Below are 14,633 nucleotides of genomic sequence, written 5' to 3'. Positions count from 1 at the left end.
TACCCAAAAGAACTGAAAGCAATGACTCAAACAGATATTTGTACACCCGTATTCATAGTGGCATTAATCACAGTAGCCAAAAAGTGGAAGCAACCGAAGTGTTCACTGAGAGATGAATGGATAAGCAAAATGTCACATGTATCTATAATTGAATATTACTCAGCCTTCAAAAGGAAGAAAAGTCTGATACATACTATACCATGGATGAAACTTGAGGACATTATGTTAAGTGAAATAAACTAGTCACAAAAAGGACAAATACCATATAATTTCACTTATATGAGGTGTCTACCACAGTCAAATTCATAGAGACAGAAAGTAAAATATTGGTTGTTGGGGGCTAGTGGAGATGGGGTAATAGGGAGTTATTGTTTAATGGGTACAGTTTTATTTCTGACAAATGAAGGGTTCTGGAGATGGATAATGGTGATAGTTGCATAACTTACTACGTAAAAGTACTTAATGCTATGGAACTATATGCTTAAAAATCATTAAGATGGTAAATTTTATGTATATTTTACCATAATTAAAAAATACAGATCTCCAAAAATACTCAAAGACATCAACTACCTGAGTCCACTGGACATTATACAGACTCACCTAGGTAACTCTGACTTTGAAAAATTTTCTCTGTTGTCCATAGTTCTTTTCCTTGTTCCAATTTGCGGATCATATCAGGCTTATTCATGTGAAATCCTGATAATAAAAAATAAGACTTGGTCTAGGAAGCTGTTGGGCTTTAAAACTATTGAAGGAAGAGAAAGATACAGCTTCAAGATGGCTATTAGACAAGGCTATTAATATCCTATCAAAGTTAATACCTTGCACTAAGCAAGTGAGGAGCTAATCATGCTTTCTATTAACAAAAAGAGATTATTCATCACCTCTGATCTTTGAAATTCAAAGTTCACATGTTTCAGAAATTCTTGAAAGGAGATGCATGACATTGAAACGTGCAAGCAATTTTCCTTACCCACAGAGATGAGGTGACAATAGTTTTCCAACATGACATCTCTGTAGAGGGCCTTCTGAGCAGGGTCCAGTTGCTGCCACTCCTCCTGGGTGAAGTCCACAGTCACATCCTTGAATGAAACTGATTCCTGTAAGGGCATACTCCAGTTCATCCTAAAGTAATTGGAACTAGTGAGAACTAGACACTGGAGACCATGTTCAGTGGTTAGACCTGGTTTTCTTGTGTTTTGTACTGTAGAAAATTCTCTCTGGAAATACATTCAATTGTATTTACCTATTATCTCATGCTAAAAATATATGAGATCATGCTCTTTGCCTTGAATGTGACTGGTTGCTTGGTGCAGTGAAACAAATAAAACCTTGACCTTGCTCATAAGAAGTTACAGGCTAAAAGAGAGGCATATGTGTAAATATTTACACTCAATAGATATTATAGATGTGATGACAGAAATATGTACAAGGGAAAATACTATAGAGTATTCTAAGATTCTGGATTCTAAGATTTCACTGAGGACATAAAAATTTTGTACTCACAATGAATTTATTTTGTAGCACTACATGTCAATGGGCTTTTAAAATTCATTGGGTGTAAAACCAGTTAGTAAATTCAGGAAATAGCAAAAGGTACAGTATGTTAGGAAAGAATCTTTGGGCTTAAGAAGAAAAAAGTGTATAGAAGAAAGTAGTAGGCATATTTATGTAATAATACTGGATTTTTTTTCCTACAGAGCAGTAGTCTTAAAAATGCTCTAAGTACACTCCCAACATATAAATCATCAGTTGGCATTAATAGCAATCCACATTGTTAACAATTAATGTTCTTGAATGTAAACTACTAGTATCTTCCTCTTTTTCAGTATACTGTCTTGTACATTCTTTTGTAACACATGCCCTACTTTGGATCTACTGCTTTATGGAGTATTAAAAATGAAGAAATGTTAAGTCAGCACATATGTGAAAAAACTTGTACTTTAGAGGCAATATTCTTGAACACTAGAGAAGGCTTGAAGTGTGTTAAGTGGGAAAGACCCACTGTTGGAGGTCTGTCTGAGATTAAAGTGGTATTACTGGTCTAGACAGGGGACAATTGTTTGTTCCATGGTGAGTTTCAATAGAATTGGTCATCAATTACTTGTAGAGTAGAAAAAAAAAGAGAGGTATAGCTCTTAGGTCATCTGCATAGCAAGTGGATAGGTGCTGAGACTAGAAAAAGGAAATGGGAAGCAGGAGAAAGAATAAGCTGCACCAGAGGTGGTAATGAGGTAAACCCAGGTCGTGTACTTGAAATGTCTATGGAACATACAGGCAATGATAGCTGTTGGAGGCTGGATATATGGTTCTGATACTCTGGATAAAGGTCTAGGATGGAGAGCAGTATCTGAGGGTCACTAGAATCACATCAGTATAAGCTTTGGAGTGAATGTGATTGTACACACACAAAAACAGACATAGAGGAGAAGGGAACCAATTGGCATCTGGGGAAAATCCAGAATGGCATTTTAAAGATTGGTAGATAAAGAGGAATTTTTTGAAAGAAAAATATGGGAAGAGGAGAAAGTACCACCTTTGATTCAAGAGTAGACTATTATCTCAAGAGTGAATGAACACATGCATCTTATTCTCCTGCACCCACATATAAAAATTAGAAGAAAGTAAAAAGAATACATCTATAACAGCACTGAAGTACAGAAAGGTTTTTCACTGGTGGGCCACAGTTTGTAGGAATTGCTGACAAACATGGATAAAACAGAAAGATCAGAGAGGAATGTGAAATTTCAGTTTTCTGTATAAGCTTGCAAGCAAAGCTCTATCTTAAAAACCTCACAAAACAGGAAATCTAATCACAAAATAATAATGTGATCTATTAATTTTACCTCCCACCATACCATTGCAAAACCTAGGTCAGTGGAGATTATCAAGGTTTTGCATGTCTGCTCCTTGATTCTTTATAAATCTAGATCTCAAATCAGTGTCTACACAAGATAGATTCAGTCAAGTAATATATTCCCATTTAAATCAAGATAATACATTTTTGTTCCAGCAGTACTTTCATGAGAAGACTATGAAAGGAGATGATGAATGATACATCCAATCAGTATGTGAACATTGGCTACAACTAGAAAGTGCATTTGGGAAAGGCTGAAGTCTACCCTGTTGGAATGAGAGAAACTGGGAATAGGGCTGTAACTAGGGTGAGGCAGGTGAGACACATGGGCACAAAATTTAGGGCTGGAAAACCCTGAGAGTCCCTCTTAAATTTTGTACGTAGGCCACTTGCTTGCCCTACTGGAAACCAGTTTGATGGAAGTAAATCCCAATATCCAGAAAATTTAAGAATAGGGAAGCAAATGTTCACATAACCTAAAAACAAGTTATTTCAGAAAGAGAGGAAACATCATCTCACCTGAGGCATGACTTTGATGTTTGCAGGAGATGAGCCTTCTCTTTTGTGCTCTTCTTTGGAAAAGGGAAGAGTCCTGAGAAGGCAGAGATGGGAAGATACAAGGAGCCAGGTGAAACCAGATTTGACTTCGATCTCTCAGAATAACTCAGTTAAATTTGCATCTATTTTCAATTTCGGCACTTGCTCACTCTGTGTACCCCACACAAATCCAGGACAGAGATTAGCAGGGAAATGGACCAATCCTGTTCCCTCCCTTATCAGTGCCAGAAACCTAATCTCCTGGTGAAGGAGGAGAGATTCTGGGGAATCTGTTGTAGCATGGAGAGAGGGAATATTGTGTTTTTCCTTCTGCAGCTCCACCTAATGTCTCCCATGGAAGACAAATTTATCACCTATTTCCAAATCGTTCTTCATGGATTTCCAACCAATTTACATTATCAGCAGTACATGAGAACACCTCCCCAAACCCTAACGAATGCAGCTGAAAATAATTTTAATCTCTGTCTACCAGACATATATATATATGTATGAAAGTAAAAGTGAAGTCACTCAGTCGTGTCTGATTCTTTGAGACCCCATGGACTGTAGCCTACCAGGGTACTCAGTCCATGGAATTTTCCAGGCAAGAGTACTGGAGTGGGTTGCCATTTCCTTTTCCAGGATACATATGTGCACATATACATATATATGGCTCTAATTTACATATTTCCTATATGAGAATAAGCTCCTTTTATTTCTTTTCTGTGAAGACATCTTATAGTATATTTGTTTTTCTCATGGTGGTGTTTATTTTCTAATTGGTTGACCCTATCTCCTTTTTCAATTTAATAAATTAATCTTTTACCTATTTTAAGTTGAAAATAATTTTTAGCTGCTCATGTGACTATTAAAATGTTTTTGCCTTGTGAAGATTTCTTCCCTATATGTATTCTTTAGCAATACTATGTACTAAACAGTCCATATTTTCTCAGTTGATGTGAAATGCCATCTCTATCATTATTACATATCCCTACATACTTGAGAATATCTGGATTTTCTATTTAATTTCTCTACTTCATCTCTTTATTGATTCACCTGTACATTCTACTTAGTTAGCATAGTTAATTATTGAAAATTAACCATTATTTATTAGCAACTTATTAATAGTAGTTTAAGTATTAACTACTGAACAATACTTTTTAATAATACAGGTATAGCAACAGAAATTGATCTTTCCACTTTGTAGGCTTCCAGGAAGAGAGGAGAATATTTTGCTAAATGAAGTCTGATGTATTGATTGCTACAGTGAATGTTTTAATTAGCAAAATAATATTTTAATTACTAAAATGAGATTGGTCTTACGATTAAAAGTACACCTAATACTTTTATATCATGGAATGCCTGAAGAAGCTATTGACCCTGCCATAGATTTCATCCAGAAGCAGGAAACCTTATTCATATATCACTGTTGAAAGTGCTGCTAGTGTGTGCTCAGTAGTGTGCAACTCTTTGTGACTCCATGGACTGTAGCCTGCCAGGTTCCTCCGTCCATGGAATTTTCCTAGCAAGATTACTGGAGTGGGTTGCCATTTCCTTCTCCAGAGGATCTTCCCAACGCAGGGATGGAACCTCCATCTCTTGCGTCTACTGCATTGGCAGGCAGATTCTTTACCACTGTGCCACCCGGGAAGCCCCCTGAAAGTGCTAGTTATGGGTAAAAAAAATGGTTTGTTTTTTTCCTGCATGCTACCCACAGAACACTGATCATTTTAACACACTGGTTTTAGTTAGTATGGTTTCCCCGGTGGCTCAGACGGTAAAGAATCCGCCTACAATGCAGGAGGCTTGGGTTCGATCCCTGGGTCGGGAAGAACCCCTAGAGACAGGAATGGCTACCCCCTCCAGTATTCTTGCCTGGAGAATCCCATGGACAGAGAAGCCTGACGGGCTACAATCCATAGAGTCACAAAGAGTTGGACACGACTGAACGGATAATGAATGCTTCCCTGTACTGAACCTTACCATCTGGGAATTATGAAATCTAACCTCTTCCTTTCCAGTACATATACCTCTATTTTATTTGCTAAGTTGCTATTGAGTTACAATTTTGAAGGCAGGCTTAATGATCTCTATTCAGATAATCAAATCTTACCTATCTAACTAGGGGTCACACAGAGTTTCTCAATCAAAAAAACTATCACAAAACAGTAACAGTAGGTTACAAACACACGCAGAGTTAAATTCGTCAGAAAATCACTTCAGAAAAGCACCATAGCACAGGCACCCGCGTATCATTCACAATCTCTGACAGCACATTATTAATTCCCGGCAAAGTCACAAAATCACATCACAAATCATTTCGCTTCTCCATAGCCACCTGCGGTCTCAAACAGGACTCACACCTAATCGGAAGAGAGACACATGCAGAGGAATCCCCACGCAGCAACGAGACTCATTCAGTTTTACACACAGTCAGCCGCAACACTGCACAGAGCTGCAGCACGCATCCAAAACGCCGCAGGTTGGGTACAGGCGGCCGCCTCCATTTGGTACACACCCCCCAGCTGTGTGAGGCCCTGCTCCTCGCGATGGAACTCCCTCGGGGTCAAAACAGACAAAAATCTCCCTTCGCAAAACTCGCTCCAGGTCACACAAGGTTGTCACCTTCAGGGTCACGCCCACGGGCCACGCCCGAGGCCGCGCTCTCACGGATCTGAGTGTCTGGTTTACCAAGGGCCCGGTTCCGGTTCCGTCCTCATAATTACAGGCCCGGTGTGGACTCCCGGTTTCCCCCCTAGGCTCCCCATCAGGTACCGCTTCCCTAGCCTGCTCTCCAGGGCCGGAACTCCCAATTCGCGCCCCCTCCTCTGGGCCCCTAGGACCTACCAACCTCACCCCAGCCAAGGCTGTCGTCTGCGCCTGCGCACTCCCGCACTGGCTGGCGCTCCCAGGAGTCCACGCGGCGGCGGGTTAGCAGCGGCGAGGTCCGTGCTGCCGGCGCTTGGTCTGTTTCTGCCAGGGTCCGCTTTTCCCGGTTGGACTACGTTTCTCACAGGCCCTGAGGGCACCAATGCACTTCGGCTTCTGGTTCATTTTCCCCTAGCCTTGTAGTCATAGTTTGCCTAGTGGTGAGTGGAGGTGACTCGGATCTGGATGCAGGAGGAGCTCACTGCTGGAGTCCTGAAGTTTCCCAGGCACGGATGCGGCAGGTGGAGGCAGGAGCCTTAGGCTTTGCAAGTCACCTGCTGAGGAAGGTGATTGTGGGTGTGACTGTGTGACTGCGTCAGCGTAGGATGTGGTTATCAGTGCTATGAGAAAGGGCCAGAGCGAGTGTGTGCTTGCGGAGGCTCTGACTTGTCCAGATGAGGCGCCTAAGACTGTGAATGTGGGCGGGGCCTTATTAATAACCGGGGTAGGCGGCGACTGTGAGGCGTTATATACTGTGACTAAGTATCCATTTGACAGCACTATTGTAACAGGCTGGAGCCTGATCACTGCCGGCCTAAGGACTTCCCAGGTGGCCCAGTGGCTAAGATTTCCAGACTCCCAATGCAGGGGGCGGGGCTTGATCCCCGGTCAGGAAAGTAGTTCCCACATGCTACAACTAAGAATCTGCGCAGCCACAGAAACAAATAAACATCAAGCTACCATCAGTTGAGTTCAGTTCAGTCGCTCAGTAGTGTCCGACTCTTTGCGACCCCATGAATCGCAGCACGCCGGGCCTCCCTGTCCATCACCAACTCCCGGAGTCTCCCAAACTCATGTCCATCGAGCTACTATCACCTTGATTCAAAAAACAAAACAAAAACTGGCCTAATGTGGCTTTTTCACTTTTAGTAGGGTAGAGCTTCATTTTTGCAGTTCTAGCGTTGAGGAATCGGTGGACAAGATTCCTGTGTGACTGTCTGTTCCTGTTAAGACTCTGAGGCCCTTGTTAACCACAGCGACCCTCAGTTTTAAAGCATGGCCCCTGTTGCCTTCATCGATGTACCCTGACTGTATTGTCTAGCTTAAGAGCTTGATCCACAGGCATTCAGTACATTATGTGTAGCCTGTTCTGTCACTAATTGTCAATTCCATGGTTTCTTGGAATTTGTGGAATTCTGGGTTTTCTTTCATTGCCTCTGTGTTTTCACTTTTTAGAGCCACATTACACCGGAATGCTAGCAGCACAAAAATAGCATTCTGGGTCTTCAATATATTGAGAGGTAGAATGAAGGTTGCAACTAAAAAAAAAAAAAGCACATTTCTGTGTTTATTAGGGCGATTGTAGAGCTGGAATTACCCCTAAAGCAGGGTCCTGGGAAACCATGATATTAAGGCATCAAGAGTAAGATTTTTGCTTCCAAAGATTCCTCTTGGAAGCTCTGTGGTGGCAAGCTGCATATTGCAGACATACAGTATTTTCATACCTTTGTCAACAGGAAACTGCAGTTGACATAGAAACAGATTCTGGTCCTAGGCTTCAGTCAACTGATTTTTCTTTATGATACAGGGAAGGGTCAACAGTATTCCAGTCTTTCTCATCCTTCCATTGGGTATATTGAACATGGATGATGGAGGCTTGCTAGCAGTGAAGACTGTGTTCTTATTTAACCTGTCTTGGTATGAAAGGCCTGGTATGTCATGATTCTCTTTCTCGTCCAAGTTTTGCTGTATTCTAAAAGAGCCATGAAAGGAAAAAAGTGTTGCAGTCACAAATCTCAAAGCCAAGCTAGAGGTCATTTTTGAGCTTTTTGTTTCATGGAATGAATTAAATGCCCTGACAAATAGTGACTAATCCATTTACCTGGTCTCCAGGCCTTCTCTTCTTAGTTAATGATAGTTATTAACACCATGAGGATGGATCCCCTTCTTTCCCAGCTCCTCATCAAATGCTCTTCCTACAGTTAATTTTTGTATAACTATTTGCCAGCACCTTGCCTATGTGCTCTTTTTGCCTGAGTAGATTCATAACATCAGAAAGAGTCCTCCGTTACATGGTGATTTGTTAAGGAAGAGTCCAATGCTTAGGCGGGAAAATGGCAAGGAAGGAGAAGGTTTGATTTCAGTAACAGTCTTCAGTAAAAACGGTCTTCTGTTTTGGAGGCCTTTAAGAATATTATCATCCCCTGGAGACGCAAATGGCAACCCACTCCAGTATTCTTGCCTGGAGACTCCCATGGACAGAGGAGCCTGGCAGGCTACAAAGAGTTGGACACAACTTAGTGACTAAACCACCACCAAGAATATTATTGGGGATATGTATAGAGACATCTCTTTGAAGGGCAGACATTTTTTTCCAAAGGTTTAGGAGATTTATGTGGTACAAACCAGTTCTTGTGTTATAGCCACGTGTTCCGGGAAACAAGCTCACTCAGAAGGACGATGCAGATAGTGAAGTGCAGTTTATTACACCGGCGGGCCCAAGGCAGAGTATCCTCTTAGCCAAGGACCCCAACCAGCATTTGTGAAAATCTTTTATACCCCATGTATATGTGTCTGAACCCACCACCCAACTTCCTTGTGACTTACATAAACAAAGGAAAGGTAAATACAATCACAATAACTCCATCATTCATGTGTTATGTGTTCAAACAGTCAATAATCAATAAGCCTGAGGTTACATTCCAAACAGTCAATAATCAATAAGCCTGAGGTTACAGATAAGAATTTATGACCTGTCCGGAGGGGGTCTTATCCTTCTATTGTCATTTCCACAGGCACTAAGCACAGAGTTCAGAGTCCATTAGAGAGGTGGCTGAGCATAATCAGCACAAACAGGCCTAAGATGGAGTCCAGGCCCTATGAATTCCTTCTTCATTTGTATAAGATTTGCCATCATTTTTTTCTTTTTTGAGTCACATAATTGTGTAAACTGAGAGTCAGTACTATATAATGGTCTGAGTCTTGAGCAGAGGTCAGCAAACCATGACCCTGTAAGCCAAATCCAGCTTGTAGCCTATTTTTTTTGTATGGCCTGTGAATTAAGACTGGTTTTTAACATTTTTCTGTCACTGAAAGCATATCAAAAGGAGGACAATATTTCATGACATGAAAATTACATAAAATTCAGATTTCAGTGTTCATAAATAAAGTTTAGAATTTTGTCAAAACATTTTGGGGAAATTTGTTTTCTCTCTTGTTATATTAGCATATACATAATATCCTTGATTTTGTCTTTTGGCTCACAAAGTCTAACATATTTACTATCTGGTTTTGAGAGGGTAACGGGCAGGAAGGCCAGAGGTCTCCAAATGGAGGAAATAGGCAAGTGTCAGACATTTTTCATTCCTCTCTTAAGAGGCAGGAGGAAACAAACAAGTGATATTTTTTTTTTCCCTTCTCTATACAAATTTAAAAAGAGGTTTCTTTTAAAATATTGTGTTGCCATAATGACACCTGGTTCCACCTGAAGTTAACTTCCCTCAAATCTTGAGTTAACCAATGCATTTTTCTTATGGAAATGTTTGTCTTAAGCTATGTTAATACACTATGCATTTACCCTAGACTCTGTCTTCAAGTTAGTTCCACCTAGAGGCTCAGAACTGACTTGACAAACCAGTGTGTTATACTTAGCCATTGTTCCCCTAATCTATGTAAATGAAACTATTATTTGTATGGTAATCTGCCTTTCTACAAGATTCAAGTCAATCGTTTTATGGCCCAGGATGACTTGTGTGGTGCCAAGATTATCCCAAAATACATCTTATGGATGAGGGGCCTGGTGCCATTCTCTGAGTTTTAAGACATTTCTTTCTGTCATTAACAGACTGCTAGTAACTATATAACATCCAGCTAAAGACTAGCAGGGGGATATTCTTTCTGCCCCCTTCTGATGCCTATGTCAGAAGCTTTCTCTATCTCCTTTATACTTTAATAAAGCTTTATTACACAAAAGCTCTGAGCGATCAAGCCTCGTCTCTGGCCCCAGATTGAATTCTTCTCCTCCGGAGGCCAAGAATCCCAGAGTCTTTTCGTGGTTCAGCAACAACCTTTCAGTTCTTTACAGAAAAATTTACTAACCTTTAATTCCAGAGTCCACATCCCACATGGTGCTAGCGGTAAGGAACCTGCCTGCCAATGCAGGAGACGTAAGAAGTGTGGGTTTGATCCCTGGGTTCGGGAAAATCCCCTGGAGGAGGGCATGGCAACCCACTCCAGTATTCATACCTGGAGAATCTGATAGACAGAGGAGCCTGGCGGGCTACAGTCTATGGGGTCGCAAAATCAGGACACAACTGAGCGACTTAGCAGGCACACATGCCACATCCTGTACACCTTGTGTCCTGAGAATCTTTCTGGTCATTTAGGGCTTCCCTGGTAGCTCAGCTGGTAAAGAATCCGCCTGCAATGAAGGAGACCCCAGTTTGATTCCTGGGTTGGCAAGACCTGCTGAAGAAGGGATCGCCTACCTGTTGCAGGAAGGAGGACCCCTTCCAGGGCTCAAAACCGGACTCTTGTCTAACACTCGGAAATGAATTGTCCAAGGAGACACATGTGCTGATAAAGCAAGAGATTTTATTGGGAAAGGGCACCCGGGCAGAGAGCAGGAAGGTAAGGGAACCCAGGAGAACAGCTCTGCCATGTGGCTCACAGTCTCGGGTTTTATGGTGATGGGATTAGCTTCCAGGTTGTCTTTAGCCAATCATTCTGACTCAGAGTCCTTCCTGGTGGTGTACACCTTGTTCAGCCAAGATGGATGCCAGAGAGAAGGATTCTGGGAGGTGGTCGGACATGTGGTGTCTCCTTTTGACCTTCCCTGAACTCTTCTGGTTGGTGGTGGCTTATTAGTTCCATGTTCCTTACAAGGACCTCCTGTCATAAAGCAACTCGTGCAAATGGTTACTGTGGTGCCTGGCCAGAATGGGTGGTTTCAATCAATGTGCTTCCCCTAACATACCAACTCCAGTATTCTTGGGCTTCCCTGGTGGCTCAGCTGGTAAAGAATTGGCCCACAATGCAGGAGACCTGGACTCGGTCCCTGGGTTGGGAAAATCCCCTGGAGAAGGGAAAGGCTATCCACTCCAGTATTCTGGCCTGGAGAATTTCAAGGACTGTATAGTCCGTGGGGTCACAAAGAGCCGAACATGACTGAGTGATTTGACTTCTTCCTTCTTTCCTTAATCTAGAGTATCTGGATTAAAATCTTGGTCTTGTAATGACATTATATTTATGCATTCACTTTTTAAATACTTGAATGTTTTGAATGTTTTCATACTTTCTTTAAGTTTTGAGATATAATTGAACATGATTTTAACTAAAATTTTTTTATAAACTTGCATTTAATGACTAGTAGTCATGAATAGATATTCTATATTTTAAACCAATAATTGTTGTTAAAGCTGGATCTTACCTGGGTAATTCCTTCTACTTGCTATGTGGCTCGCATGTCTTGTCCAGCTTTTCTTGCCCTCCAGGACCTTCTGAGAACATGTGTCTGTGTCATTTCACATGCAGACATGTTCAGGAATGTGGCATTGGCTTCTGCTAGGTGGAAATGCATCTGCTCAGATGTATTTATTAATATTCAGGGGAATAATGTAGGAACTGGATAGTTTACGTTATTAGCTGGGTACCACTGAATAAAAATATCTATGTACCTCCCTATTCAAAATCTACTTGATTTTAATTTAAATCTTTTTTTTTCTGACATCTTTGTGGGATTCACCCATGTTATGCATGTAGCAGGCATCTTTTGTTTTTGCTTTATATTCCATTATAGGATGTTGCACTATATATTGCATTATAGGATTACTTTTCTCTCCTTCCGATGTTGGAAATTTGAGTTGTTTCGAATTTTTCTTTAAGAGATACTACTGCTATGAACATTATTGTATGCTTATGTTTTGTCAACATAAGCTTTCTTTTTTGCTGTAGGAAAATGTCCTGGGAAAGGATTGCTGGGTTATGTAATAAATCTATGTTTAGTTTTGTAGACACTGATGAATGTATTTCTAGTGTGTTATGCTCTCACACCCATTGGATGAGAATTCTAATTGTAATAAGTTAAGCATAATATTGTAATCTTTATGATAACCACTGAGAGAATAATGTATGACAGTATAAATTAATGGAGAAACTATTTGAGTAATATAACAGGAGGTAAGAATGGTAGAATAAAAGTATAAAGAAATAGGGACTTCCCTGGTGTTCCAGTGGTTAAGCATCCACCTCAAAATGTGGGGGACGTGGGTTTGATTCCTGGTCGGGGAACTAAGATCCCACATGCTGCAGGGAACTAAGCCAGGGTGCCACAAGTATTGAACCCATGTGCTGCCACTAAGGCCCGAAATAAATATTCTTTTTAAAGGGATGGCTTCTCTGCTGGTCCAGTGGCTAAGACTCCATGCTTCCAAAGCAGGGGTCCCAGGTTCATACCCTGGTCAGGGAACATGCCACAACTAAGAATTCACATGCTGCAGCTGTAGATCCCATGTACCTCAACAAAGACCCAGTGTAGCCAAACAAATAAATAAATATTAAAAAAAAAAAAGACAAGAGGGGACACATAAAAGCAAATGTTGGTATACCCAACATTATTAGTAATTAAATGTAATGGAAGTGGATTAAACATTCTAGTGAAAAGAAAATTGTTATCAGCCTGGATGAAAAGTACAAAATCAACTGTATGCTTATAGCAGCTGACACATATTAAATATAATGACACAGAAAACTTGAAATATGAAAGAGGTATAATGTAAAGACTAACTAGAGGAAAGTTAAGACCAAAAAAAAAAAAAACCCACTAATGAGAATGACTGTTTTATAGTGTTTTATAAATGATATAAAGGTCATTTATATAGGGGGGATGTTTTATAATGATAAAAGTTTAAACCTGAAAAGAAGATACAGTAGTCATGAATTTGTACCTAATAACAGCTTCAGGATATATTAATACAAGCCAAAGATTAACAAAGGATGGATCGACAAATCCACTCATTGTTCATAACACTGTACAGGAGGCAGTGATCAAAACCATGCCAAAGAAAAAGAAATGGAAGAACGCAAAATGGGGGACTTTCCTGGTAGTCCAGTGGCTAAGACTCCACGCTTCCAGTGTTGGGGGCCCAGGTTTGATCCCTGGTCAGGGAACTTAGATCCCATACTCCACAACTGAAAGATCCTATGTACTGCCACTAAAACTTGGCACACCAAATTAATTAATTAATTAAAAACAAGAAGAAAACAAAGTGGTTGTCTGAGGAGGCCTTACAAATAGCTGAGGAGAGAAAAGAAGCAAAAGGGTAAGGGAGAAAGGGAAGGACATACCCAACTGTATGCAGAGTTCTAGAGAACAGCAAGGAGAAATCAGAAGGCCTTCTTAAATGAACAGTGCAAAGAAACAGAGGAAAACAGTAGAATGGGAAAGACTAGAGATCTCTTCAAGAAAATTGGAGCTATCAAGGGAACATTTCATGTAAGGATGGGCACAACAATGGACAGAAATAGTAAGGACCTAATAGAAACAGAAGAGATTAGGAAGAGGTACCAAGAATACACAGAAGAACTATACAAAAAGGGTCTTAATGACCTGGATAACCATGATGGTGTGGTCACTCACCTAAAGCCAGACATCGTGGGCCTTAGGAAGCATTACTATGAACAAAGCTAGTAGAGGTGATGGAATTCCAGCTGAGCTATTTCAAATCCTAAAAGATGATGCTGTGAAAGTGCTGCATTCGATATGTCAGCAAATTTAGAAAACTCAGCAGTGGTCACAGGACTGGAAAAGGTTAGTTTTCATTCCAATCCCAAAGAATAGCAATGCCAAAGAATGTTCAAACTGCCATACAACTGAGCTCATTTCACATGCTAGCAAGGTTATACTCAAAATCCTTCAAGCTAGACTTCAGCGATATGTGAACCAAGAACTTCCAGACGTATAAGCTGGATTTAGAAAAGGCAGAGGAACCAGAGATCAAATGGCTAACTTTCATTGGATCATGGAGAAAGCAAGGTAATTCCAGAAAAACATCTACTTCTGCTTCATCGACTACTCTAAAGCGTTTGACTGTATGCATCACAACAAATTGTGGAAAATTCTTGAAACAGATGGGAATACCTTTCTCCTGGGAAACCTGTATGCGGGTCAAGAAGCAACAGTTAAAACTGACATGGAACAACAGACTGGTTCAAAATTGGGAAAGGAGTATCACAAGGCTGTATACTGTCATCCTGCTTATTTAACTTATATGTGGAGTACATCATGTGAAATGCCAGGCTGGATGAATCACAAGCTGGAATCAAGATTGCTGGGAGAAATATCAACAGCCTCAGATATGCGGATGATACTATT

General features: G+C 40.7%; 1 protein-coding gene across 24 annotated transcripts in view; it reads right to left on the bottom strand.

The window, feature by feature from the left end:
* The window catches only part of ZNF382 (zinc finger protein 382), a 65,391-nt gene that overhangs the window by 48,969 nt on the left and 1,789 nt on the right, over positions 1-14,633 (bottom strand). For 4 of the 24 annotated variants that reach the window (XM_081516969.1, XM_081516970.1, XM_081516953.1 and 1 more), the window contains exons 1-4: positions 6,242-6,291; positions 3,377-3,449; positions 974-1,125; positions 601-696 (exon numbers count right to left, since the gene is read on the bottom strand). In XM_081516969.1, coding sequence (XP_081373095.1) covers positions 601-696; positions 974-1,124 — 247 coding nt within the window. In that variant the 5' untranslated portion in view covers position 1,125; positions 3,377-3,449; positions 6,242-6,291. Of the gene's footprint in view, positions 1-600; positions 697-973; positions 1,126-3,376; positions 3,450-5,912; positions 6,292-11,690; positions 11,825-14,633 lie in introns of those variants that run through there. The other 20 variants (XM_081516973.1, XM_081516962.1, XM_081516965.1 and 17 more) reach the window with 13 other exon arrangements.

Source organism: Giraffa tippelskirchi, chromosome 7, assembly GCF_054371585.1.
Source record: "Giraffa tippelskirchi isolate mGirTip1 chromosome 7, T2T-mGirTip1v1.2.pri, whole genome shotgun sequence".
Classification (NCBI taxonomy): Eukaryota; Metazoa; Chordata; class Mammalia; order Artiodactyla; family Giraffidae; genus Giraffa; species Giraffa tippelskirchi.
Note: the sequence above shows the minus strand (reverse complement) of the source record. Positions and strands in the feature narration are given on the sequence as shown.